General features: G+C 35.5%; 3 protein-coding genes across 3 annotated transcripts; 2 read left to right on the top strand and 1 right to left on the bottom strand.

Annotated features, from left to right (window-relative positions):
* Nucleotides 1-913: 913 nt before the first annotated feature.
* LOC112092040 (uncharacterized mitochondrial protein AtMg00860-like) lies at nt 914-1,769 on the bottom strand. The gene is made up of 2 exons (XM_024167185.1): nt 1,266-1,769; nt 914-1,120 (listed from the first exon to the last, which is right to left on the bottom strand). The coding sequence occupies exons 1-2, from the start codon at nt 1,767-1,769 to the stop codon at nt 914-916; spliced, it is 711 nt and encodes a 236-aa protein (XP_024022953.1).
* A 5,599-nt stretch (nt 1,770-7,368) lies between these two features.
* On the top strand, nt 7,369-20,464 carry LOC21408707 (WD and tetratricopeptide repeats protein 1). Its single transcript, XM_010100357.2, has 20 exons — nt 7,369-7,603; nt 8,604-8,672; nt 9,435-9,512; nt 10,661-10,795; nt 10,887-10,994; nt 11,106-11,234; nt 11,648-11,763; nt 11,855-11,972; nt 12,251-12,356; nt 14,485-14,615; nt 14,733-14,903; nt 15,079-15,189; nt 16,347-16,458; nt 17,594-17,943; nt 18,066-18,156; nt 18,825-18,920; nt 19,010-19,080; nt 19,188-19,315; nt 19,587-19,692; nt 20,293-20,464. Exons 1-19 carry the CDS (start codon nt 7,529-7,531, stop codon nt 19,666-19,668), a joined length of 2,277 nt encoding a protein of 758 aa, XP_010098659.1. The 5' UTR covers nt 7,369-7,528; the 3' UTR covers nt 19,669-19,692; nt 20,293-20,464.
* Nucleotides 20,465-25,897: 5,433 nt separating this feature from the next.
* On the top strand, nt 25,898-26,878 carry LOC21408708 (GATA zinc finger domain-containing protein 16). Its single transcript, XM_010100358.2, has 2 exons — nt 25,898-26,187; nt 26,306-26,878. The coding sequence occupies exons 1-2, from the start codon at nt 26,021-26,023 to the stop codon at nt 26,805-26,807; spliced, it is 669 nt and encodes a 222-aa protein (XP_010098660.2). The 5' UTR covers nt 25,898-26,020; the 3' UTR covers nt 26,808-26,878.
* Nucleotides 26,879-27,302: the final 424 nt, after the last annotated feature.

Consider the following 27,302-nt stretch of genomic DNA (forward strand, 5'->3'; position numbering starts at 1 on the left):
AACACTAAATCCCCCACTTCAAAGGACACATCCCGGCACTTGAGATCTGCTTGCCATTTCATGGATTGTTGGGCCTAAAACAAATGTGCTTGAAGCTCATCCAAAATAGCATCCCGCGATTGCAGTTGCTGCTCTAACAAAGAGTTAGCTGTTGAGCCTAACTCAAAGCTTAGTAATTTGGAAGGATCACGACCATATAAAGCCCGGAAAGGAGTCATTCCTACATACACATGGAAGCTCATGTTATACCAGTATTCGGCCCAAGCAAGATGAGAAAACCAATGGGTAGGTTTTCCGGAGACAAAGCAGCGTAAATAAGCTTCCAAGCACCTATTCACCACCTCCGTTTGGCCATCCATTTGAGGATGGTAAGCCGTACTATGATGTAAGGCAGTACCCTGCAACTTAAAGAGCTCATTCCAGAAATGACTGAGAAATACCTTGTCGAGGTCGGACACAATAGTCCGAGGAAATCCATGGAGCCAAACCACCTCCTTAACAAACAGGGCAGCCACGAACTTAGCAGAAAAAGGATGGCGAAGACCCAAAAAGTGAGCATACTTACTCAACCGGTCAACAATCACTAAAATGGAGTCATTACCGGCCGACTTTGGAAGGCCCTCCACAAAATCCATGGAAATATCATCCCACACCTGATTTGGAAGAGGCAATGGCTGTAATAACCCCCCGGAGACAAAGTGGAAACCTTGTTTTGTTGACAAACTTAACAAGCCGCCACAAAAGAGACCACATCCTATTTCATGCCATACCAAAAGAACTCCGAAGACAACCGTTTATATGTCTTTAGACTCCAGAATGACCTCCAATCTTACTGCCATGAAACTCTCCCAAAAGGACTGGTGTGAGAGGAGACTGTCGAGGCAGGGCTACACGACCCTTGTAAAGCAACATGTCATTGCACAAGGAGAACCCACCCCTTCACAGTGGCAGAATTAGCACACAGAGCAGCCTGAATTAACGACAATCTCGGGTCCTGTTGAATTTTTTGGCAAATTCCATCCCCATCATAAAGCGCATAAGTGGTAAGGTGCAACAACTCCAAACCAGTGGGCTGCCTTGACAAAGCATCAGCCACTCGATTCTCAGAACCGGGTTTGTACTAGATCTCAAAATCATAATCCAACAATTTGCACAACCACTTTTGGTGGTCCTCACTGACTAACCTCTGCTCCAATAAGAACTTAAGGCTTCTCTAGTCCGTACGAACAATGAAATGGCGCCCGAGTAAATAATGGCACCACTACCATCAACTCGCGCTCATACACAGATTTTGTACGAGCCCTAGACGACAACACCTGACTGAAATAGGCTATTGATCTCTGATGTTGCATTAAAACCGCGCCAATTCTAAACCCCGAAGCATCCGATTCGACTACAAATGGCTGGGAAAAATCTGGTAGGGAGAGAACTGGGACAGTAGTCATAGCCTGCTTCAATTTCTGAAAAGCGGTTTCAGCTTCTGTCGACCAATGAAAACTGTCATTTTTTAATTGTTGCGTCAACGGCCAAGCAAGATGTCCATACCCAGCCACAAAGCGCCGGTAATAACCGGTCAAACCAAGAAAACCACATAACTCCTTGAGAGAACGAGGAGTCGGCCAATCCAACATCGCTTGAATCTTACTAGCATCCGCATAAACGCCTTCCCCCGACACAATGTGGCCCAAATATTCCAACTGGCTACTAGCGAAAGTGCATTTTTTTTTATTAACATATAAATGGTTGTTCTCTAAGGCAATCAAAACCATATCCATATGATTGACATGTCCCTCAAAGGACTTACTGTAAACCAAAATGTCATCAAAAAATACTAACACAAATTTCCTCAAAAAAGGCTTCAATACCTCATTCATCAAAGATTGGAAAGTGGCTGGGGCATTGGTCAAAGGGCATCACCAAAAATTCGTAGTGACCCTTATGGGTCCGGAAAGTAGTTTTCGGAATATCCTCTTTGCACATCCGAATTTGGTGGTAACCGGATTTTAAATCTAATTTAATAACAATGGTGGCACCACACAATTCGTCCAAAAGCTCTTCTATTACTGGAATAGGAAACTTGTCTGGAACTGTAGCTTTGTTGAGTGCTCGATAATCAACACAGAAATGCCAACTGCCATCTTTTTTTTTAACTAAGAGATCTGGACTAGAAAATGGGCTGCTACTCGGTTGAACGATCACAGCCGCTAGCATATCTCGAACCAACTTTTCAATCTCATTCTTTTGGAAATGAGGATATTTGTAGGGCATGACGCTAATAGGAGCGGTACCCTCCTGAAGAATAATACGATGATCACGCATTCGTTGGGGAGGCAGTTCATTCGGCATATGTAAGACCCCCGAATGACGCTGCAAGACTTCACGAATCTGCTCTTGCAGTTGCTGGTCGGGTTCCCTGGTTGCATCCAAATTCGGTTCCTTGTTTGCATCCAAGGCACACAATTCTAAAAAAATGCCATGGCCCTCATGCTTTATAGTCCTAACCATGGCCTTAAGAGAAACCATAGTGGTGGAAAGGCTCATGTCTCCCTTAAAAATAACTACTTCTTCCCTCACCTTGAATTTCATTACTTGGGACTTCCAATTCACATGCATTCCTCCCAACGTTTCCAACCATTGTATGCCTAGAATAACATCCACTCCCCCCAATTCCAGAGGCAAAAAGTTTTCCACAATAGTCAAATGTGATAAACTCAATGCTACCTCCCTACAAATTCCTTTTCCCCTAGGAATCGACAATCTCTCAACAAGACTCAAAGAAATAAAATTGTGAGTCATACCGGAATCAATTAAAACGATTACCTATTGCTGAGCAATCAAGCCGCGAAGCTTCATAGTTTTAGGTGTTGAAAGGCCCATCACCGAGTTCAAGGATAACTCAATGAGTTCAAGTTGCCCCTTCTCCCAATCAGGACTCGGCAGAACCAGGACTTCCTCTTCACAATCATCTGCGTCCTCATCACTCACAAGCATTATCCGCAGCTCCTTCTTCTTACATCGATGACCAAAGGTGAACTTCTCATCGTACCTAAAACATAACCCATTATCTCTCTTTTCTTGCAACTCGGAATCCGACAACTTACGAAATGGAAAATCTCGCTTTTTAGTTGTCGTTTGCTCTAAAGAAGCAGGAACTCTAGGTGGTCGCTCTACCACCGGCATCGATCGAACCGGAATTGGTGAAAATTCAGCTCTCGAGACACTATGTGGTTATGTTCTCGAAAACCTTGTTTCCGACCCCTCCCGACGAAGCAACTCATTTTTTTCTTCGATCCTTTGAGCAATCTCCATAATTTCTCCTAACCCCACCGGTTTCAAGAGCCGCAATTCAGCCCAAACCTGTGCCTTTAATCCATTAACAAAAATCCCTTCCAAAACCTCTTCTGGCACATCCCGAAGTGAGGCTGCCGAAGCTTCAAATTTCTTACGATATTCGGCCACCGTACCTACTTGTCGAATCGCTAAAAACCTCTCACAAAGATTCCCCTCCTACGAAGAATGAAAACGCTGCAGCAATGACACCTTAAATTCTGCCGAACTATGGAAGGGTCTGCGGCCATTCTGCCATTGGAACCAAGACAAAGCATCACCCTCTAATGCTATTCCAGAGGTGATCAATTTTTCCCTTTCCGAACATCGACTGATGGAGAAAAACTGTTCCATACGGAACACCTAGCCATTGGGGTCATCCCTGCTAAAGATTGGGCACTCCACTTGCCCCCCTCGAGAAGTCACCCATTCCTCACCGGTAATTCCTCAAAAACACCTCTGCCCTCCCAAACCTTTCATAAACCGTACACCCACATTAAGGTTTCTTCCTCTTTCCACTACTCGGTGAACAGGGCCGCCAAATCCCTTCCACAGTTCATCGAATTCCAGGGCCTCCCCTTCCATATAAGCACCACGCCCTTCACCACGTTGTCCATACCCATTTTTCCCATGGGTACCCATCGAAAACTCCCTAGCCAACCCACGCCCCCCTCTCTCTCTTCGCGACCAAGATTCCGCGGAATCCTTAAATCCGCCGTATGATCTTTGCCCTTCTTGCGCAACCCAGTGCCTCTCGCTGGAAAAATCACGTTCTGTGAAACCCTAGGATCCATCGACCATTCTTCCTGTCTCGCGCAACACCCAGAGGTTCCTGCATGGTGTGATTTCGCAGCTCCAGCATGAATCGTCTCGCGATCTCCGACGTGATTCACCTCGCGAACTTCTCTGGCGTGATTGGTCTCGCGTTCCTCTACGATCGCGGTCGTTGGAGCAACTGTCTTCTCCGGCACCGACGTTGGAGCCATGAAAAATTTCATCTGTTCTTCCATCAACTGACGAATCTCATTGAGATTCTGAATAAATTCCACCCTATTTTGGGATAATTCCACCCTAACCTCCCCGATCCCTTTCTCCATCTCACCGATTCCCTTTTCCACCGAAGACGCAACTTCCTTAATCTCTTTCTCTACTAATTCGAATCTTTCATCAGTTTTCGTACTCGCCATCACTGCCCAGAATTGATGCTCTGATACCAAAATGATAAGAACAGAATATAGACTTCAACTAGAAAGAATTGAAAGAACGAATATGATCTTTGTTGACTAACAGAAATGAATTACAAGAGCAGTTCTTCGAGATACTTCCAAATCTCCCCTGCTCAGCCTTAGCCAAGACTTCCTTAACAAGACTCCAGTAATTTCCTACCTCTCTATTGTCCGCTTATTCCCTATTTATACACATTACCTTATACAACTCTCAACATTCCCACTACTAACAACTAACCACTAACTCAGCCCAGTAACCTATTACTCCCTCTTGCCTTTTCAAACATACACCTGCTTAAGTAAAGGCTTATCAGGCTTATCACCTTTTTAGACCATTGCAGCGCCCCTTTAATTTTAGAGCACTCCACCTCATTAGCTTTTCAAAACACTAAACTATCATAAGCAAAAAAAGAGGTTACTAACCTTTGGGGTCGGTCAAGCACAAGCGAAGCAAAAATTTTCCCCGTGTTATTCTATTTCAGTGATTGTCGTTGATAATCCTTCTACACGCAAAAGGAACATGTATGGGGACAAAGAAATTACCCAAAGGCTCCCCATTAATTAGAAAGGAAAAATTGGTAGTCGAAATACACCTCATAATCAAAGAGATCATCGCCTATGAAAGCCGAGCTTACGCTCATATGATCTAGAAAGCTCCATTCTGCTTTGTCATAAGCCTTACTCATATCCAGATTCAGCGCTAACCATCCCGTCCTCCCATTATTTTTCATTTCCATGGCATGCATCATCTCAAATGCGACAATAACATTTCTCATTTATTTTACCGATTTGAGTTTTTAATTTTAAGCTTTTACAGTTAAAAGCTGAAAATATCACATCCAACTTTTTTTATTACAATTAAAAACTCTAAAAAAAAATGATCATATCTCAACTTAAATTAAAAACTCGAATCCGCAAAACGAACGAGACCTCAATTATTAGCCGGCCTGGCACTGACGTACTCTACGAAAGTGAAATAACCTCATATAAAACATTTTTCAATCTATTAACTATTGCCTTTGTGACAATCTTGTAAATTGCATAAACTAATAAGTCGAAAATCAGATACCTTTTTAAGAGACTTAACTTTTGGAATAAGGCAAGCAAAAGTGTAGTTCCACCCCTCCACAGATGCGCCGTCATTAAGAATTCAGAGGCAGGAGTTAAACTACAATATTTCCAACCACATTTAAGGTTTTCTGAAAGAAATGCAGCATGAAAACCGTTAGGACCCGATGCCTTAATACTGTGCATATCAAACAATGCTTGATGAACATCCGTCGCGGTAAAAAGGGCGATTGAAAACTCATTCATTTCGGGAGAAATGCACTCATTTATATTATGAAACAATTGACAAATTTTAATAAGAGGTATTTAAAATAGATAGTTTATATGGTTATCGTTGAAAATTAGGCCACAATTCCACAAGCCTGCATCCACTACAAGGTACAAAACGATAATCGACCTAGAGGAATACCCCTTTTAAAGGTTAGTATTTGAATAAAAATATATTTATGCGGAACAATTTGAGAAATAAATTTAACAGAATTAAAAGGTGAAAATAACCTCTTTTAATTTAAAGAGGTTCTCACAAAAATTTAAATTTAATTTTTTTATTATAATATTTTTCTCTCACATACACAACTCAAATCATAACTTGAGTTATGTAAATAAACATATCTTTAATAAGTAAACCAAATTTTAGGTGTGGTATTATATATATTTTGTTTTTGAGATATTTAGAGAAATATTTCACTGAATATATAAATTTTGTTATTTTTGGATATTATATATAAGATATATACTTTAATTTTCTCAAATTATATAATAAACTCAAAAGGGTGAATAAAGAAGCTCATGTTACCCTGAAAAAAAAAAATAAAGGGTGAATTTTTAAAATTCAAATGCACAAAATTGAACTATTAAAGGCCTCGTTCATTTAACCGATTCGAGTTTTTAATTTTAAATTTTTACAGTAAAAATTTTTTAAAAAATATTATATCTAATTTTTTTTATTATAATAAAAAGTTTTAAAAAAAATGTCAAATTTTAACTCAAATTAAAAATTTTAATTTATGAAGTCAACGATGGCCATTCTTTCAAAAACAAAAAACTATTGAAGGGATGAGCTAAGGAACAGATTTCCTAAAGCACCATAAACATCCGTTAACATGAGCACCCACATCATCTCTAACCGACAGAACACCCATAAAATCGAAATATCAAAGATCAACGGTGCTTAGACCCTTATACAACACTAGAACCTCCTCCACTAAACATAATCCCCTACTATTGCTTCGTAATATTTAGAAATATAAAAATAATTTAATAGTGAATTAAATAATAAAACCCTTACACAAGCATCATTGCTTTCGTGTCACTTACCAAGAATCCCCGCAAAACAATATAATAAATTGGCATGTTGGTAGTCTGTTAGCATAATAAATGAATTAGAGGTTTAGTTAATAAATTTAAAATTATTTTTAATTTATATATATTTTTTATAAAAAAAATATATTATAATAAATTATGAATTATGATTTAAATTATTATATAAATTTTTTTATTAAATATCTTATTTTTTTAATAATTATTTTATTAAAAGTCAATTTTTAATTTATAAATTTAATAAAAATCACATTAAATTAAAAAAATATAAAAAATAAATATTTTTAATATAAATTTAACTATTAAAAAATAAAAACAACCTACCGCCGTTATTTTTTCTAATCAAAACTTTCTAATGAATTATTATTATACAATTAAGAACACAATTGAACCCAAAAAGTTCGAAAATAAATAAACATATCTCTCAAATAAAAAAAAGAATAAAAAAAGAAAGAGAAGAAGCAAAGGAAAGGAGAGTGTGGAAGGATCGGAACACCGCTTTTTCTGCAAAATTCTGCAGAGATTGTACGACGGACGTACGGACGCGATATTGCTAGGGCTTTTTCGAGCTTTCTTCGTCGCCTTCAATGGAGTCCTGGGGTTTTCACGACGGCCATATCCACAATTTGCTTCAGAGACGATACGTCGATGGCAGCCGACAGGTTTTTTCTCCATTGTTCTCTTCAATGCTCGTTTTGTCAATTCACTTGCTTCTGATTGTAATCTCAAAAAAAGAAAAAAAAACTGGTATTTCCTTTGTTTTTATGTATGATTTGCTCGGTGAACTTCTCTTCAATGCTCGTTTTGTCAATTCACTTGCTTCTGATTGTAATCTCAAAAAAAGAAAAAAAAAACTGGTATTTCCTTTGTTTTTATGTATGATTTGCTCGGTGAAGTTCACTACTTGTGTGCTGTTTTGACGAATATATTGCAATTTAATCGGTTTCAAATGCGTTAAGGATTATTATTATTATTTTCTTTTTTTTTTTGTAAATTTGTTAAGTGAAGTGAAAATTGAGCTTCAGCGGAAAACCAGGGAAGAATTAGAACGCAGTTTACATTTTACAAGCTAGGAAATTGCTAAACATTGAGTTCTTTCTTCCAGAGGAATTTATTTTATGAAAGGTTTAATGTGCTAATTTCAAGAAAAAAATAAAAAATAAAGCAAATAATTATGATCAATCTTGTTTTATAGATACCAGTTGCAATTTTACGGTTTGGGAACCTGTTACCATTTGGCATTTGCGATTATTTTCTATTTTTGGTGGTCTCTCGCATTTCCGAAAATTCGACACAGATGAAGTAGGCTAAGGGCGAATGAATTTTTGCTGTATTATTTTTTCCCTCTTCCAGAGTGTAGTTCAGACTTCAGAACTTCTTTTTTTTTTTGTTTTTGTTTTTTGTGAGGCAGAAGAAATATATTGCCTGATTAACAGATAAGTTTCATGCGTTTTCGTTGTAAGCTTGAATAATTAGGTATGGACTTATAATTAGGAATAAAATTGGTTCAAATTGCGATAGTGTACTTTTTCAATATGTTTTATTGGTCACTACAACCGGCTATGGTGGCCTAGTGTTAATTGTGCTTTCGATTATGTTGTTATAGACTTCTTATTGATTTTTTTAATATAATACTTTTCTTTGATCTTTGTGTTTATGCAGGATGTAAATCGTAGTTTGCAGATTCACTCTTCATTGATACGAAGGCTTTCTCAGGAAAGAGAATTGGAGGTTGGTTGAACCCTTTGTGTCATTGTATATGATGATGAAATATTGCTGTCTAATTTGTTCTTATAAGGGGGCTTTCATTCTTTCACTCGGCATTTTACTCTACCATTCTACCTATCGGGTCATTGCCATCTCTATGTTATTATTTTTTATTTACAGTAGGTAGAAGTTTGCCAGTTGGAGATATAGACTTTATGTATCTGAGAGGTCCATAGAATATCCTTGCAAGTCTCCTTGGGATATGAAGATTGAAGTTCCAACAATAGTAAATATCCAAAGTTTACTGATTTGAATTCTTAATTCACGAATGTAAGATATTCATATGTTTTGGGGCACCTTGATGTTTCACTGGGTACATTATTTTAGTTTCTGCTCAATGGCGATTTGACGTGGATGAAATTTGTTGTTGTTTTTATTTTAGATTGATTGTAGTATACGTTTTATGTTCATATGTCGGTCAACTTTAGGTAGTAATATTCTTTTTGGATAATTCATAGCTTTGCTGTTTTCACGTTGTGTCTACGTAATTCCTTCCTGTCATCAGAAGTAGATGCTATAAAGTTATGTATTTTCTGCTTTTCCATGTTTAACCAAGCTGCCTACCCAACTACTTCTTTATTCATCTCTAATGAATTATTGAAGTTGGGACTAATTTTAAAAGATTGGTCTTGAGCCAGAAGGCATAAAATATTAGCTGATTGCAAATTTTTGTGCGTTTGTAGTTGGAAAAATTAGTCTTTAAGGTTTTTTTCTCTCTATTTACAGGGGCATCAAGGTTGTGTTAATGCAATTTCTTGGAATTCCAGCGGTTCACTTATGATATCTGGGTCAGATGACACACGGGTATGAATTCTTAATATTTTTGTTTTAAACGCAGAGCATGGGTATAGCAGAAAAAACCTCCAAGGGGATTTCGCAGTTTGGTATAAACTAACTAAAAATCGGATAGAGATCTTGCAAAATCATGAAAAAGTGTTGCTAATGCTCCCCAACTACAGAATAAAAGGAAAAGATTTTGTACTAGCTTTGAGGTAATCAACACTTATATTTTTAGAGCCCGTTTGGAAAGTGTATTTGAAACATGATTTGGGTTTTGATTCAAATTCTTTGTGAGAGAACTATTGGCGGGAATTTTTTTTATTCAAATTCTTTGTGAGAGGAAAAACACTGTAGCCGAATGGTTTGGGTTTGAATACATGTACCAAACAACCCCTTAGTTCTTCAAGTTTGAGGTCTTAAAGTCAAAATTACATTTCTATCTGGTGTCATATATTTGAAATGATTGTGGGTCTTCTAGTTCAAGTTATGATTTGTGAGACTTGCGTGAGATTTTACCTGCACTTGGGTTAATGAATGCACCATGAATTCGCTTATTTTAACATTAAGAACTAGTTTTTCAGGTGAGATAGTTGTAGGGGTCTTCCGTTTCAAGGTCTGATTCATAAGAGTTGCATGGGATTTTACCTGCACTAAGGAATGAATAACTGAGTGCATTAAGAATGTGCTTATCTAAACAATAAGAAATAGGTTTTCAGGTGAGATAGTTGTGGGCCAAATGCTAATTCACTGATATGTCTGAGGAACATTCTAATAAAAAAAAGGTCATTTTCTCACCTCTTTGGTAACTGCATAAGCATATGTGAGCACACAGACGCACTGTGGCTTAGTATAATACTAATGGTACTATCTAAATTTGCAAAATACCAGAGATATCGGTAATTGTATGAGATTGATTAAGATTTCACCCTGCTCTGGCAGCCCTCCACCATCACACACTTTTTAGGGGGAAAAAAAGCCACTTGAGTTCAGCTCAAATGGTTGGGTGTGTGAGTGTGTGCGTGTGTCCACCAGTAGAGCCTTAGTGGTTTTATTTCTTATTGTGTGTGTGTCCACCAGCAGAACCTTAGTAGTTTCATTTCTTATTAGTAAAGTGGGAGCCGAGAACCGCACCGTAAATGCTAATGCTTCTAGTTTTGTACTATTTCCTGCAGATCAACATATGGAGCTACTCTAAAAGGAACCTTTTGCATTCTATAGACACTGGGCACTGTGCAAACATATTTTGTGCAAAATTCATCCCTGAAACTGGTGACGAACTTGTGGTCTCTGGAGCAGGAGATGCAGAAGTAATATTCTGATAATTGGAGCTTCTATTCAATCTATTTTATGCTTTCATTTGAGCTCTGTCGTAATGTTGCAATTACTGATTTTATGCAGGTTCGGCTGTTTAATTTGTCACGATTAAGCGGGAGAGGATCTAACAGCAATGCTATTTCTCCATCAGCTCTGTATCAATGCCACACAAGAAGAGTGAAAAAATTAGCGGTGAGCTCTCGTCAAGTTGAAAATATATTGAATTAAGAATATCTTTTCTTGTTTGGTAACTTCCCTTTGCTTCACTAAACGCTGCTGCTTCGCTGCTGCTTCCTATTACAGGTTGAAGTTGGAAATCCAAATGTTGTATGGAGTGCAAGTGAAGATGGGACTTTGAGGCAGCATGATCTTCGTGAAGGCACTTCATGTCGTCCTGCTGGGTCTTCTCACCAAGAATGTCAAAATATTTTAGTAAGTAGATCTTATCATTGATTTACTATTTGCCTACTTATTTTGAGGCAATGAGCTTTTTTCATAGCTTTTTGAATAATTTGTTTTCTTTATTAATTGGTTTTTTAAGTAAAAACATTTGTGAGGTTAACGCTTCGAAATAAATTCATGAGGTTATATTAACTACAAATGTGTGGGGTCATCTCTCTTGAAATAATTTCGTAAGTTTATATTGACTTCTCCATATTTCAGATCCAGATCTTTCGCATACAAAAATTTACTTGACTGGCTTTTAATGATTATTTAACTTGTATTTCTTTTGTAAGCTCAGATTAACGTGCTTTTAGTTTAAACGGTTTCCTTTTTATTTTTTTCTATTATTTTTTCCCCGCACCCTTGGAGATCTGATTTTCACATATAGTCCTAAATGGCAGCTTGATTTGCGATGTGAAGCAAAGAGGTCTCTAGCTGATCCTCCCAGACAAACTCTTGCTCTGAAATCTTGTGATATCAGTGCCTCTAGGCCACATTTGCTCCTAGTTGGTGGAAGGTACATTGTTGTTTATTGAATTGCACAATGGTTAGTATTTTGACTCTTACTTTTCCTTTTGAGCTTATATCTCGTTCCTGAATGTTTGCAGTGATTCTTTTGCACGGTTATATGACAGAAGGATGCTGCCACCGCTGTCCTCCAGTCAGAAAAGAATGTCACCTCCTCCTTGTGTTAACTATTTCTGTCCAATGCATCTTTCTGATCGTGTTAGTTGAGAATCTTGTGATTATCTTATGTCTGCTATCTACCATATTTAATTATTTCTTGTAACTGGAATGTTTCCTATAGTCTATTTCTATAATATTTGCATCTTCCTTTTTGGGTGGTTGCGGGGGGTGAATTCTTACTATCCTCACTTACCATTTTAGCAGCTTAACATTACGATCATGCTTGTATATTTAAACTTTCCTTGCATTATTTATCTGTAGTTGAGACTTACAGTTGAATTTATCATTATTCATTTTCCTTTTTAATCTTTTTACAGGGACATTCAAGTTTGCATCTAACGCATGTTACATTTAGTCCAGACGGAGAAGAAGTTCTTCTTAGTTACAGTGGGGAGCATGTCTATTTGATGGATGTCAATCATGGTATGTCAAGATGCGTCCACCTTGAGTTTTTGCCAGTGAATATTCTCAAGCATTTTGTGATTTTATTATCCAATCTTCTTGAGAATGACACTCCCCTTTTTGGTCACTTTGAAAGCAAGTTCAAAGTTCTATGATTTTGGCCACTCCTTTTTTGGTCTCTCGTTTATGATATATGAGTTTGGTACCTTGTGTTGTATCGAAATATGAGTTTAGTACCCTGTGTTTTTGATAATTTGATGCTGGTACCTCGACGTTTTAGAAAATCTTCTTTTAGTACCTTGAGACTCTTTTTTGTGACATGAAATGATTTATACCCTTGTACATCATTTGTCTAGAATTTTTTTATAAATTTATTAAAAATATTTTTGAAAAACATAAAATAGAAATGAGAAAAACTAAACAATTCATCTTCATCCTCTAATCTGTAATCATTAAGAAAATTATCAAAATAATTCAAACATGCCTAAATCAAGAAAAACATATCTGAGAAACATCAAGAATCAAAATTAAAACCAAATCAGATATACCAAAATCAAACCGATCAATCTGTTGGAAAATCAAAATGAAAACCAAAATCAAACCGTTTTAATATGCATACATCCCCCCAAAAAAAAAAATCTACCAAAATCAAATCAAAACCCCAATTCAAATATGAGAAACACAACACACCACCACCCACCACCTATGCAAATCACAAACCCAGATCTGTTTTTTGATAAAAGAAAAAAAAAAAAAAGAAAGAAATCTCAACCCAAATCAATCTCACCATCGACCACAACCCCTTGATCCCACCATCCAGTCCGTCCTTGGTGTCAAGCATACCCATCCCTCCTAACTCTGCCATCCAATCCCAAATACAAAGTAGTTCTCTCCCTCTCTCTCAGAGCCCTTCTCCTCTTCACCAGATCACATCACCGCCGGTCCTCGTCCCCGAGCCCATATCTGCATCACCATCCATCATCAGCCCCTTTGACAAGCTCCGCCACGCCCAAGTCGGAAATTTGCGTCCAAAAAGGGAGAATTTGTCGAGAGAAAAGAGGAGAGAGAGATTGTTATGATAATTTTTGTTAAAGTTTTTTTTTTTTAATTTTTAAATATTTAAAACTATTTTTAGAATTTTTTTAAAATTTATTAGTTTTTTTTACCTCAGGGCACCGAAAGAAGATTTTCTAAAACGTCAAGGTACCGACATGAAATTATCGAAAACGCAGGGCACCAAACTCATATTTCGATATAACACAGGGTACTAAAATGAAATTTCCCTATAACATATGCCAAGTTTAGATCATTGCATTGGAGAGTTTATTTCCTACTCAAATGCTAAAATTATTGGAGATGCTCTTGGTTTAGTCCTAAGGTGCTGACACTAGTGTGGACAGAAACCATAAGTATTGACAGGGTCAGAGATGAAGAAAGAGAATTGCAACTTACATTCCATCTAATTAGAAAAAAGAGCAGCAATGAAATTCCAGATTAGTTGCATTCAATCGAAGACCTTTGAACGCTAATGCTAGTGGATATTGCCTAATGAATCTCCTAGCTAAGCTACTAGAGCATTTTTGTGGTATTTTGTGAAGGCAAACTAGAGACATTTTATCCGGTAATGTAATTGATACATGGAACGTGACTACTTATTAGATTAGGACCATAACTTGATCTAATCAAAAGAAAAAGGTCGTATGCTCTCTCTCTCTCTCTCTCTCTCTCTCTCTCTCTCTCTCTCTCTCTCTCTCTCTCTCTCTCTCTCTCTCTCTCTCTCTGTAGAATATCTACTTGCTACGAAGAGATTGTCTTGTCACTAGATTGAAATAGCTTTATTCTACTTTCTTTGTGCTATAGAGTTTTTGTTATTACTATTGTCTCTTGAATTTTGTTTTCTGGTATGCTGCCAACATAAATCAGCATGATTGGCCATAATGTGTGTGAAACTTATACGAGGAGTCAGTTTCTGTCATTGCGTTGTAGATTACATGTGATGTGTTATTGATATCCAGTGGTTTTCTGTTCAAATTAAGAAGTGCTTGCTAAATTCGTGGTTTGACATTGAAAAATGGTGTCGGCCCAGATGGAGAATTTTGCTCAGTCAATTTCCTTATTATTATTATTATTATTATCATTTTTTTGCCAGCCGGTGGCAGTTCTATGCAGTATACCCCAGCAGATGTTTCTCTGTTAACGAGCTTCACACCTGTACTAAATAGAGTGGAACCACCATCTAATGTCTTCCAGAATGATCATTCTAAGGAAAGAATTACTACTGTAAGTATACATATCTTTCCTCTTTTTTCTTATCTTTCCATGCATCTTTCTTTTGGTGATCTTAATGTGGGATCTTTTAAAAGTTAAATGTTTCCTCGCTTAACATGGTTTTTTCAGCTTGACAAGTGCAAGAAGCTAATCCAAATTGCTCAAAGATCCTTGGAGGAGGGAACAAATTACTTTTACGGTATTGAGGCCTGCAATGAAGTATTGGATGGATGTGGTCGTTATATTGGGCCTTCAATGAAGCATGAATGTCTCTGTACGCGTGCAGCGTTGCTGCTTAAGGTTCTTGATACTTCTTCTTAAGTTGGAGGGTTTGAAATTCCCACCCAGAAGCCCAAAAAAAAGTTTTAAATCCCCCCCCACGCGCCCCCCCCCCCCCCTCTGTGTGCGTAAGTGTTTGCCTTGTTTTGAAATGTACTGATTGTTCATCTTCTCCCCAATTTTTTTCCCCATCCAGCGGAAGTGGAAAAATGATGTCCATATGGCTATTAGAGACTGCTATAATGCTCGTAGATTTGATAGCTCCTCTTTTAAGGCGCATTACTATATGTCTGAAGCTTTATCTCAGGTATTTTTCTCTTCTTCTTCTTCTTCTTGTTTGTTGCTTGGGAATTGAATTTCAGAGGATGATTATTGTCATCAACCGTTTAGTATAATTTGTCTCATTCCTATAAATCATAGTAAGGCAGGATGACTTTATGTCTTATTAACTAAGGTTCGAAACGTGGCTTTGTTACAAAAGAAATCTTGTTTCTTTGATATTTTATTCACTTATATTATCTTTCTTCCTTGGTTGTGAACAAGAAAAAGCATAAATAGAAGACTAAAGATGAAATATGGATGATTTCAAATTGGACTATTTACTGAAGCATTATTCAAGGTAGCTTTCTATTTAACTTAGGGCTTGTTTGGCATTTCTTTCTGTAGACTGCTTTGGATTCCTGAGTGTAGAAGGTGTTATTGGGAGTGTTGGATAATTTTTTGAAGAAGAGATTTGGACTTGTAAATTGGCTTCCTGTCAAAGTCACAAAATGTGGCTTCTGATAGAGCTGTTCTAAGAAGATTTTCAAGCTTTTACTAAAGCTTTTATATGAATTTATAAACTTCACTCTTAACAATTTTATTGATTTTTAAAAATTTTAAGCATCATTTTTGTCCCATTAAGCACTTTCTAAAATGTGTATCCAAACACTCACTGAAATCATAGCTTTTAGCCTTTTACTTCTCTTCCTTTACTGCCTAGAAGCATAAGCAATGTCAAACATGCCCTTATTTATGGTTAACTTATGGGAAGTTAAATGTAGTTTCTGCAACTTTGTAAGATAGTTGAGCATTACGAGCCTAGTTCTTTCATGTTAACTTCCCATAATCCATCTGGTCCAATTTCTTTGTTAATGGTTCCCATATTTTCACATTGTGCATATGTTCTTGTGGCTGGGAAATTGTAAAAAGAAATCATTCTTCCTTCTCAAATAAACAATTATTAAAAGAAAAAAAAATCTAAAACATGGAGGCCTTGCAATTGAAAGACTTTGGTGCAGTCATCTTCTAATTTTATTAGGTGTGGATATACTGTTGGAAATTTTTTTAGTTTGAGGCCATGCTGTGATGATTATGTGATATGGTTCATAATTTTCTTTCTTTTTATGACTTAAGCTGATTTCGCGGTACTCTTCCCATTTGTTGTTTGCAGCATTTATATTTTTAATTTCTGTTTTCATGCAGTTGGGCAAGCATAAAGAAGCTCTAGATTTTGCCTATGCGGCTCAACTTTTGGCCCCTTCCAATTGTGATGTTACAGAAAGAGTTGAGAGTGTAAAAAAGGACCTTGCTGCAGGTTTCTGGCTCTAAATGTCTTCTACATTCTTTTGTTGCACAATTTGTAGTTTCTTATTGACCTGGCTTTTGACTTTATTTGTTGCCTACTTTTATGGTCACACTGTCTTAGAGCCAAAGCTTCATGCATGTTCTCTCCGTATATCCTTTGCTCTGTTTCAATTGTGTAGCCTGTAGCGTGGTACCATGTTGACCATGTTGGCCTTTTTTTTTTTTTTAATTTTTATTCATTATTGTGTGAAGACAACTTATTGCAAATTGTTAATTCTCTCTCCTCATGGAGAAAGATTTCTGGTAAATATAATTGCACATTAAGCCAACAGTATAACTTTAAGAAGGAAGAAGCAGAATCTACCATCCAGTAGCTTTCATTTTATCTTCCCTTTTGATGGGCAATATATATTTCTTGTTTTCTCTCTAAAGGCCAAATGATTCTAAAATAAAAAGCTTTTGGGAGGTATTTTCGAAAACGTGCAAGGGGGATATCCTCCGAGCCACTTAGTGAACTTTATTTTGAAAATCAAGTTGAAGCCCGGTTTCCTCTCAATTGTACACTGGGACATTCTTTTTTTCTTACTTAAAAAGTCATTTGCCTGTTTTTCATTTGGCCCCTTTTCGCGTATTCTTTATTATTTTCTATTTTTTTCTGGGGTGGGGCTGGGCAGATTAGAATAAAGGGGCTTCTTTTAATTTAGTTCAATCTGCTGTGTGAACCTCTAAATTTACAATGTATTACCTTTCATTCTTATTTGTTTTCAATTGAAATTGAAATTTAATTGATTTGTGAATGGTATAGGAATATATTGTTCATACTTCAATATTAGGGTTTATTTTTTTGAAAATGGAATCTTAGTATGAAACGTGTTTGTTATTCGGCATCCTGCCAGGGATTTAGTTGAACATTTAAGTTCTGTCACAAATAACATGCTATTTGCTATTTTGAAGAGTCCAGGTATTTGAAGGTAGATTGGCATCTAGTTGTAATTCCTGGCACAACCCCCTCATGTTTGGTTGTTATTGGGACCGAGCCCTGCATTATCTTTCAATAGGGGATAAAGTAGGATGGCTGGTGCTAGTTCTCTTTTTCCTTTTCGTTGTGAACTTGTGAAATTTGATTATTTTATTGGATTGGCTAGGTGAAGCTGAAATAAATAATAAGGCAGATGATGGAGCATCAAGGTCTGAATCTCGAGGTGGAAGAGTACCATTATTGGGTGACATACTTTATCGGGTGGATGCTAATAGTGATGCTTCACAAGACGGTCCGAGATCTGAAAGAGAGGATTCTGATTATGATGAGGAATTGGAAGTGGACTTTGAAACATCAATGTCAGGTGACGAGGAGCATGATGCTGAGCCCAATATTCTACATGGAAGTTTAAATCTAAGGATCCATCGAAAAAGTGATTCAGCTAGAGAAATTGGTGCAAATGACTCGTGTGGATCTCCTTCATCATCATCACATAATGAAAGAACACCTTATAAGGTTTCTTAAATAGTTTTACATTTAGTTGTTTTCAGATAGAACAGAAACATTTCATTGTTTTGACATTATTTAGTTCTTTCATTTAATTGTTGTTGCCATTCTACTTGTCACCTGTATTGCAGCCTGCTGTAGTTATTGATATGAAGCAAAGATATATTGGCCACTGTAACGTTGGAACTGACATAAAACAGGCCAATTTTCTGGGTCAAAAAGGTATATTTTCTCTAAGGATCATATGCAAGTTGAATCATTGACTCCAAAATTGTATTTGGAATTATTATTGTGACCTATTTGTACATGCTTTTAGCCTTTAGGGTGGGTGTTTCTTTAGATCGGATACTTGATTAATCTTACCATGTCAGAAGGAACCATTTGTCTGTTGAAAATTATATTATATTGTGTTAAAAATTCTAGATCTTCACATATAGGCGTTGGTGGAAATACATATGTTTTTAAGTTTGTCAGATTTTGGTGGTTGTTTGCTAGAGCAATATAGCAAACATATTAATGATGATGATGGCATTTTTTTCTATGCTACTAACACTTGCTCCAGCATTCTGCCCCCACCTGGCTGAGGAAGAATTACGGGGTGTAGTCTTAAGTTCGTGTGCCTAATTGTTTGTGCAAAGCATTGTGACAACATTTTCCATTATAAATTCTGGGGTTGTTGAGTGTTTAGGATTCTGTTTTGCTCCTACATGATCAAGGTTCAATTCCTCAGAGGCTTTGAAACTCGAGCCCGGGAAAGGGCTTGAGAGATTTTTGGGATGTCAAAAGACATACAAGTTAATGCGTGCTAAAAGAGTAGGGTTTTGTTATCGTAGTAGGAAGTAGATGGTGGCCATAGATCTTTCTTAACTGTTGTCTTTATTGAGTTATAGGTGAATATGTTGCTAGTGGAAGTGATGATGGTAGATGGTTTATCTGGGAGAAGCAAACTGGCAGATTGATAAAAATGCTTCATGGAGATGAAGCTGGTAATTCTTTTCCCTCCTACAACAAAAGTATGAAGCCTGATTTGCTCATTGTTAACAATCTAAGCTCTCTTCTTCATGTCCCTATACAGTTGTCAACTGTGTGCAGTGTCACCCTTTTGATTGTGTTGTGGCAACCAGTGGGATCGATAACACAATAAAGGTGAGTACTTCAAGAAGGAATAAATTCTCTCTTCCTCTCACCTTTCCCTTTTGTTTTTCCTCCTCGAAAAGAGATTAATTATGGTGTTTGCTGGTGCTTTGTTCTAGATATGGACTCCAACTGCTTCTGTTCCATCAACTGTAGCTGGGGGAGCAGCAGGACCTGAAACTGCTGACTTTTTAGTTGCCATGGAAGCCAACCAACGCAGATTATGCCGCAATCGTGAAGCTATCCTGTAAGCTTCTGGAGTTGATGTTGTTGTTGTAGATGTTTTTTCTGCTTTTCTGCTTTTTTATTTTTTTTTCTTTTGTGACGTGTATATTAGTTTTGCATCAAACTTCAAGATGCTGTCCATGCACTTATAAAATTTCTTTATATACATAACATACTGCAAACTGTACATCTGGCTATATCATGACTTCACTCTAACCTATTTTTTGTTGACTACGTGCTTTTTAAATTATTTCATCCATCCCATGGCTAATATCATTGATGGTTAATGTTAGGGGTTTTGAAATTCTGGAGCGGTTCCGAGTACACGAGTTCACGGAAGGAAACTTGCATCCTTTTGAGTGTGCTCAGAGTTAATCAGCTTCTTGCTCAAGCTTGCAGGTTCCCAACACTTCTCAAACTTCGTATTCCTTCATACACACACACACACATATATATTTCATGTTCCTTGGTATCAAAAACCATAATTATGCTTGCGTCCTCCTTGGGATGGGTATCCCAGGAGCTCATAGATGTGACAGCGAAGTGGCCCTAGCGACAGGTGAAGTTACGACTTCCTGTGGTAGAAGATTGACTCGAGAATTCTAATTGCTCTGTGATTGTAGTGTTTGTATCGTATCTTGTAAATTCAATAAATTGTCTTTTGCTAGTTGCTACTTTGGAGTTTTCTAAGGCATCTAGCAGAATCTAATGGGTAGCCAAGCTTTAAATATGAAGCGTGATTAATATTTAGAAAGCCAACGTTTTGGCAGAGATTACTAGGGAGTTTTTCCTGCTTCTTTTGAGTGAGCCTGTTAATCATTTTTTATCCGGTCATGTAGTGTTTGTTCCTGAGCTATAATCAGATTTTTATCGTCATGCTGCTGCTCGGGTGTTTGAAATGTTTTGGACAATCTGGTCACAGCACTGTCAACTAGCGATTCAGTTTCTTACTCCCGACTCTTATTTATTTATTTACTTTTCTCTCCGTAACTATTACAGATTCAATGTCTAATACTGTGAATGGAAGGATTGCGGTATTGTGTTACGAAAAGGCAAAGAAAGTTCACACAGAAGACCCCCCCTTTTTTTTTTGCCCTGATTGGCCATGTCTTTTGCCTTCGAAGATCTTGGTCCAAAATATAGAGGAATGAGTGATCCGTGCGATCGAGCTGTAGGTTTTTTTTTTTTTTTTTTTTTTTTTTTTTTTTTTTTTTGGGTTTTTTTTTTTTTTTTTTTTTTTTTTTTTTTTTTTTTGGAGTATATTCATTTTCCCCCTCTAAGCAGTGAGCATTCACCTTGATTATGCATTGCGGGGAAAAAGATGGAAAAAACATTGTACAGTTGAGGATATCCTTACTTGGTTTTTCTATACATATATTTGTGTATTCCTTTTGCAATGGTACCCCTTTCGTGTACAGATTGTTCGTTTAGTATATATGTTGATATTTTTAGAACAGCTGGTATCAGTATCCATTTTCTTATTCCTGTCCACCATATTCTTGTTTAGGAGTTTTTTAGTTTTGTTTTGTTTCTGAATGTTAAATTTGATCAAAATCACCTCAAAACGAAAGTGTAGGCAAAATTATAGTTCTTGAGAGAGATTTAACGGTTTAAATAGAGTTCGGTGTGGTATATAATTTTGATACCCTAGAATAAAAATCTCATTTTGTTTTGGGATGATCTTCAGTCTTAATGTTGATTGGGTTTGGTCTACCTTGCTATTTTTCCTCAGCAACAAGTGTAGAAGAGAGACACTAAGAATACAATCAAAATTCAGACCACGTGGTAAGACAAATGAAAAATCCACTTCAAGTTGACACTCTTGTGTAATTTATTTAATGCCGGAAGAAAGCTAGAGAAATAATTAAAAGGGCAAGTGAAGGGCCATATGATTTTTGACTAGATAGGAAAATGATTTCTTATCAATCAATATTCCACAGGTACGTACTTGTCGGCCTAACCTCTCTTCACAAGTGAATTTGATTGGTCAGCCTGCAGGCCCAACAAGCCAGTAACGGTTACGTACGTAAGTAGTCATTGGCAATTTCATAGGTTCAACGTCTAGGCCGTTAGGGTATCAAATATAGAGAGAAATATCAAGGGTTTTACTGATGGTTTTATACCATTCTCTAATGTCAATATCGTATACATGGCAAAAAAGAAAAGCAAAAATGACTTATTTGACGTCTTATTCTATTTCATATTCTATGCATAACACTTTTTTTTCATAAATTTTAGGCTTTGAAACTCGTTAAAATTTTAATTTATAAATAATTTAAAATATTGTTATATGTATGAAAAGATTAACACATCAATAAATAGTAATAAAATATCAAAATTTACATGTGCTATACTTGTTGTTAAAGTTAGTAAAAAAAAACGTTTTTTTTTTAATTTTAATGTTAAATTTGACATTGACACATTAATTTGACATTCAATTAAGATAGCAAAAATTGTTATAAATATCATATTTTTAAAATCTATTAAGTAAATAATAAATTTTAAAACTATTTAAAGTAAATAACAGTTTACTTTGTGTTTGTTTTATTTACGACCGGTAAAAAATCTTTATTTACGTGGAAAAAATCTTTTTATCAATCGTAAAATGAAAATTTATGTGGAAAAAAATCTTTTTACTAATAGTAAATGAAACATTTAAGTGATAACTTATTATTTACTTCAAATAGTTTTAAAAAACATATTATTTATTTTATTTATTTTCATAAATCTACTGCATTTTCCCTTAAAATAGTAAGCAAATAGTGGGTTCCCGCATGTGCCATCAGGAGGCGGATTGACAATGGCTTAGGCCTCATTAACCAAGGTATTAGTGAATATTTGTGAATATTAAATAATATCGTAATTATCCATACAAAAATATATGTAAATTTTTAAATGTTACATCACATTAGAATTGTATCAGAATAAAAAGGAGTATATCGATGTAATATTATTTAATGAATATTTGATGGCGCGGAACTACAGCAAATAAGAGAATATATATATATATATATATATTTTCCAATCAAGAGGATATTATTATTATTTTTTAATCCTGTTGTAAGATTCTTATTATTTTCAAAAACACATTTCAAAACTTCTCAAGTTTGAGCTTAAGAAGTGAAGACAAAAACTGCTCAAAAATGTAGGTGGTCCTGACTCTATAGATCCAAGACATCTGGCGCGAGACGGCGAGAGGTAGTTGATCGTTATAATTAATAATGCGTACGTGTAGGTAGTTCATTTCTTAAAATGCTCACGCATTGATATTCATTTCAACTTCTTCGATTCTAGATAGATAGAAACTAGTTTTTTTTTTTGTTGGTTGAATGTTGTTGGAAGCAAAGTGCCCTTTTCCACATCCAAGGCTAAAACTTGCCATGATAGATATATAAATGATAACGCCTCCATCAACCTGAGCAAAAAGCTAAGCAAAAATCAGCAAAAAAGAAAAAGATTACGTACACTTGTAGAATAAGTGAAACCCATTAAAAAAGTAGTTACTCAATTTCAAAAGAAAGCTCCATGGCTGGCCCATCTTCTTTTTTTTTTTTTCCCCTCCTATTTTGTTGGCACAGAATCTTCTTTCCACATAAAGATTCCAAAAGGGGTCTAATTGATATTTTGGCAAGTTTCTGAGGTGAGTGAAAGCCAAGAATATTCGACCCTGAAAAAGTTGAAATTTGTGGCTTCAGGAGATTGGTAGGTGTATTGTTAATATTTGTTGTCTATTTATCTTGTGCTCTGTATATACAATATAGAAAGAGCAAAAATTTTTTGGAACTGTAGAAAGAGCAATTTTGAAAAAATAAAAATAAGAATAAAAAAATAGAAAGACAAGCAAACTGGTTCCAACTTATGGAGTATATTCATTTCGGTTTTGGTTGGACCAAGCTTCTCAATATTGGAACAATTTTTTTTTCTTCTAATTTTATATAAATAATTAAAATCACAGTTGTTTTGACCGTCCATTTTATATTGCATGTTTCTTTCGAGTGATCAAGTGATTCGCATAGAAATTTTCCTGTGTGAATGTTTATATATGGTGCAATATTGGTTATGGACGCCAACTGAGACTTGGCAAAATATTTCCACTAAAAAATGATTGCTCTCTCAATGGCTGCCAAAATAAAAAATAAAAAAAGTTCTCTGTGGTGATTTCTTAAATGGCATCCAGAATTTAACCAAATTGGACTTTCTTTCCCATTTTGTTCTGTTCTTTCTTACATCAATATCGCTTAAGCAATTTATATTCAGCTTTTCATACTTGATCAGAAATCAGATTTGTACTTTATATTCTAAAATATTCAGGACTTTCTATAACAACGCAGAAACATATAATTATTTTTCAAATTATAAGTCACATGTATTGGCAATAGGTTGGAACTACTCATCATTAATTTAAATTTAAAGCGGGTTCCCACGTTGCTATAGACAGAAATAATGTACATCTGACTCATTTTAGGTTAAGTACATGTTACTCATTTTAGGGTAAGTTGTAACTTCCTGACCATCCTAAAAATGTCCAACAAGAAGGGCCTTAAATTAATTATGCTGCATATAATATTTGAGTTCCTTTGATATTATCAAATTGATGTGAATTTGACGGCCAATTATAAGGTATTTATAAGTAGTCAACCAACAAAGTTTTTGTATAAGCTATATAAAAATGTCTAAATTAATGTTTATATTCTTAAAAAATACAAGTTCAGATTTTATGCATAAAAATTAAGGTGTTTTAGGGGGGAAAAAAAGTCTGAAAAATATTTCTAGTTATTTTGGCGCCATTCTCAAGTCAGTTCTTTTAAGAAACTTACCAAAGGGGAAAATTTATCAAAAAAGATAGAAAGAATCAAACGGGACAAGTTTCAATAGGAATCAAATTTACATTTTTTTTTTTTCCTTTTTGAAGAATCTGGTGGGGAATTGTTAGCTTTTTTAAAAGTGTGCATATCTTTTACCAAATTAAATAGAAAGGCATCTGTATCCTTGTATGGAGATTTGATGCGGAAGCTTCCCTTTCAGCATTTGATATACTAATTTCCATTTCAAAAAAGATTTACCTAATATGTGAGTTTTAGTTGAAAAGGTTACCTAATATGATATTTGTTGAAATATGATCGGTGCAACAGAAAATATCTCCAATGAATGTAAAATTTCTCTTGCAGCTAGTGAAATATGAAGTAGTGAAAAAAGGAAAAAAAATAAAGGTAGATAATTCGAAGTTACTATGCTCAAAGAAATATTTCTCAAGGTTGTCCCACAAGGGCTATTTATTTGTCAACCTTTTTTTTTGCTGGTTTATTTATGGGAAATAATAGAAAATAAGCCAATATGAAAAGCTTAAGAAAGTATATAGGCCAATTTTTAGTTTTAGAAATTAATAGGTCATAATTTGTCAAGTTATGGTTCATAACCAGATAAGTTATGGACAAACTTGTCAAGTTATGGTTCATAGCCAGACAAGTTATGGACAAAACTCATGAATTATGAACAATAAATTGTCAAGTTATGGTTCAAAATTAGATAAGTTATGGACGAAAATAATAATTTGGCCTATTTATTAACTTATGTAAACTATTGGCCTATTAATTTTAATTCATCTTAAGTCTTAGCCTATTTCCCTCTTTCTCCCTTTATTTATTTGTCAAACTTGTACACTATGAAAGGTGATATTCATCTTCAATGGCGCACTATACTGCAGCCACTTCTATATATATAGATGTTTCTGTCATCCCTAGCAACAAATATCACTTTATCAATAATGTTGAATTTTAACATGAAAAAAGTGATTTTCCACATACAAGGTTTTATTTATTTATTTATTTTTGGAATTCTTAAGGTCGTGTTTTAGTTTTTCAGCATACAATTATAACTCAATGTGCGGCTAGTTATTTGACTTGAATTGCAATATTTTGGTGTCCAAAAAATATGTGATTACTAACTTAATTTAGCGGTATTTTTGCGTAATTATTAGTTGAACTTTAGAGTTTGATCCGCTACTCTAAAGAAACGCTACACTATTTTGTCCTAGGAGACTTCTATATCATACCATGGCCAAGAAACATGCATAATTGTTTGTGCTTGATGCCAAACTACCATCTGCCTTTCACGCGCTCGACTTTTTTCATTCATTCTCAAACAGAACAAAAAAAAAAAAGTACACAAATGGGAGCAATTTTTTTGTTTTTTTCCGGTTCGTTTATTCATTCATTCATTCTCAAAAGAAAAAAGAAAAGAAAATGTACACAAATTATGGGAGCAATTTTTTTTTTTTTCATTCATTCTCAAAAGAAAAAAAGAAAAGAAAATGTACACAAATGGGAGCAAAACAGCATTTCGAAGTGAAAGAAAGAGAGTACTCGATGGACATTGAAAGAATGTTGTTAAGTGTCCGTCATAAGGGCCCCACCAACCTCAATTATATATATATATATATATCACATATGACACCATTTTTATCTGTAACGTTTTGTGCACGGCGACAACTAATTAATATTTATATTTTAAGTTTATTTTTATATTATAGTGTATATATGTAATTTTTTTTTTAATTGGAAAAAGGAGAACCCAATTTAATATAAAAGGCCGGGGAGTACTTGAGCCGTTGTATGTTTTCTGGCTTTTATTTGTGTGGCCATCCATCGGCCTTGCATATTCATATTCATCTCTCTCTCTCTCTCTCTCTCTCTCTCTCTCTCTCTCTCTCTAGCTTGATCATAATTGTATGAAATTCCAAAGACAAATTAAGAAGAAGAACATGACAACAAGCAAAGCTACACCAATTACATCACAGCAGCTGCAGCAGCCTGCAGAGTGTTGCATGTGTGGTGATTATGGCTTCTCCCACGATCTCTTCCAATGCAAACTCTGCCAATTCAGATCGCAACACAGGTATATATATATTATGTCTAATTTCATTTCCATGTTTTTAATTCATATAATCTCTTCTGGGTTTCGACTATTTATCAATAATTTCTTGTATTTATAATAACAAATTATTATGACTCAGGTACTGTAGCAATCTGTACCCAAATGTGGCGGACTCCAACAGATCAATCTGCAATTGGTGCTTGACTCAGAAAGACGACGCCAAAGAGAAATCCCAGAACTCTTCCAATTCCGATTCAATTACCAAGATTAATATTACTAATCCCAAGAATAATAAGCAACAACAAGGTATTAGTAGTAGTAGTAATAATAATAATAATAATAATACTAGTCTTATTGCGAGACGTCAAGGAAGCAATAATCACTTGCAAGTAGTCAAGTACGGCCCAATCAAGAAGCAGAAATCGGTCGAGGTCTTATTACCGTTGCCGGCACCGGTGCCGTCGCCATCGCCGGTGCCGTCGCCATCGCCGGTGACCCGTAAGAGGATTTTGCTGAAAGAAGAGAGATTGAGAAGAACAAGGTCTGAGGATATATCAAACGGCAAAGCTGGGGTTACAAAGCATGTGGTGTTTAGGAATAAGGTCAGAAGGTACAAGCTTTTGGATGAGGTTTCAAGTTAATTCCCTAGAAGCTTCTTCTACTAGTAATTTTTTTGCTTTTTTTTTTTTCTCAAAGATACCCTTTGTTTTCACACAGATATATATATATATATATATATATATAGATATAAAATAGCATCAAATTGGTTTTGTTCTTGGTGTGGGAATTTTGCCTTGGATGGAGTACTTCGCTTCATTGTACATAACCTTGGATAAACAGAAAACTGATCTTTTTCTTCTTTCCTTTTTCTTTTTCTATTATTATGATTTGTATGTATAGATATTTGGCTTCTGCTATAGAACTAATTAATGTTTTTTTCTTCTTTTTGAGTAGACTAATTAATGGTATTTAGCAATAGCATCTGATCACTTGTCTGAAATACATTTATCTTCAAATTGAATTTAAAACTTAAATAAAAAGTATAAAGTTTATAAAATTATGCAATACTAATAATAATATCCTACTAATAGTGAGGGTAATTTTCTGAATAGATTTATCTATTGTTTGGATCTTAA

This window comes from Morus notabilis, unplaced genomic scaffold (assembly GCF_000414095.1).
Source record: "Morus notabilis unplaced genomic scaffold, ASM41409v2 Scaffold467, whole genome shotgun sequence".
NCBI classification, from domain to species: Eukaryota; Viridiplantae; Streptophyta; class Magnoliopsida; order Rosales; family Moraceae; genus Morus; species Morus notabilis.

Coding starts and splice junctions, on each gene's coding strand:
- LOC112092040 (XM_024167185.1), bottom strand. CDS start 1,769: ATGGTTTTGATTGCCTTAGAGAACAACCATTTATATGTTAATAAAAAA. Junction 1,121..1,265: donor TGTATGAGCGCGAGTTGATG/GTAGTGGTGCCA, acceptor TTTGAGATCTAG/TACAAACCCGGTTCTGAGAA.
- LOC21408707 (XM_010100357.2), top strand. CDS start 7,529: ATGGAGTCCTGGGGTTTTCACGACGGCCATATCCACAATTTGCTTCAG. Junction 18,921..19,009: donor GCTTCATGGAGATGAAGCTG/GTAATTCTTTTC, acceptor GTCCCTATACAG/TTGTCAACTGTGTGCAGTGT. Junction 19,081..19,187: donor GGATCGATAACACAATAAAG/GTGAGTACTTCA, acceptor GCTTTGTTCTAG/ATATGGACTCCAACTGCTTC.
- LOC21408708 (XM_010100358.2), top strand. CDS start 26,021: ATGAAATTCCAAAGACAAATTAAGAAGAAGAACATGACAACAAGCAAA. Junction 26,188..26,305: donor CAATTCAGATCGCAACACAG/GTATATATATAT, acceptor ATTATGACTCAG/GTACTGTAGCAATCTGTACC.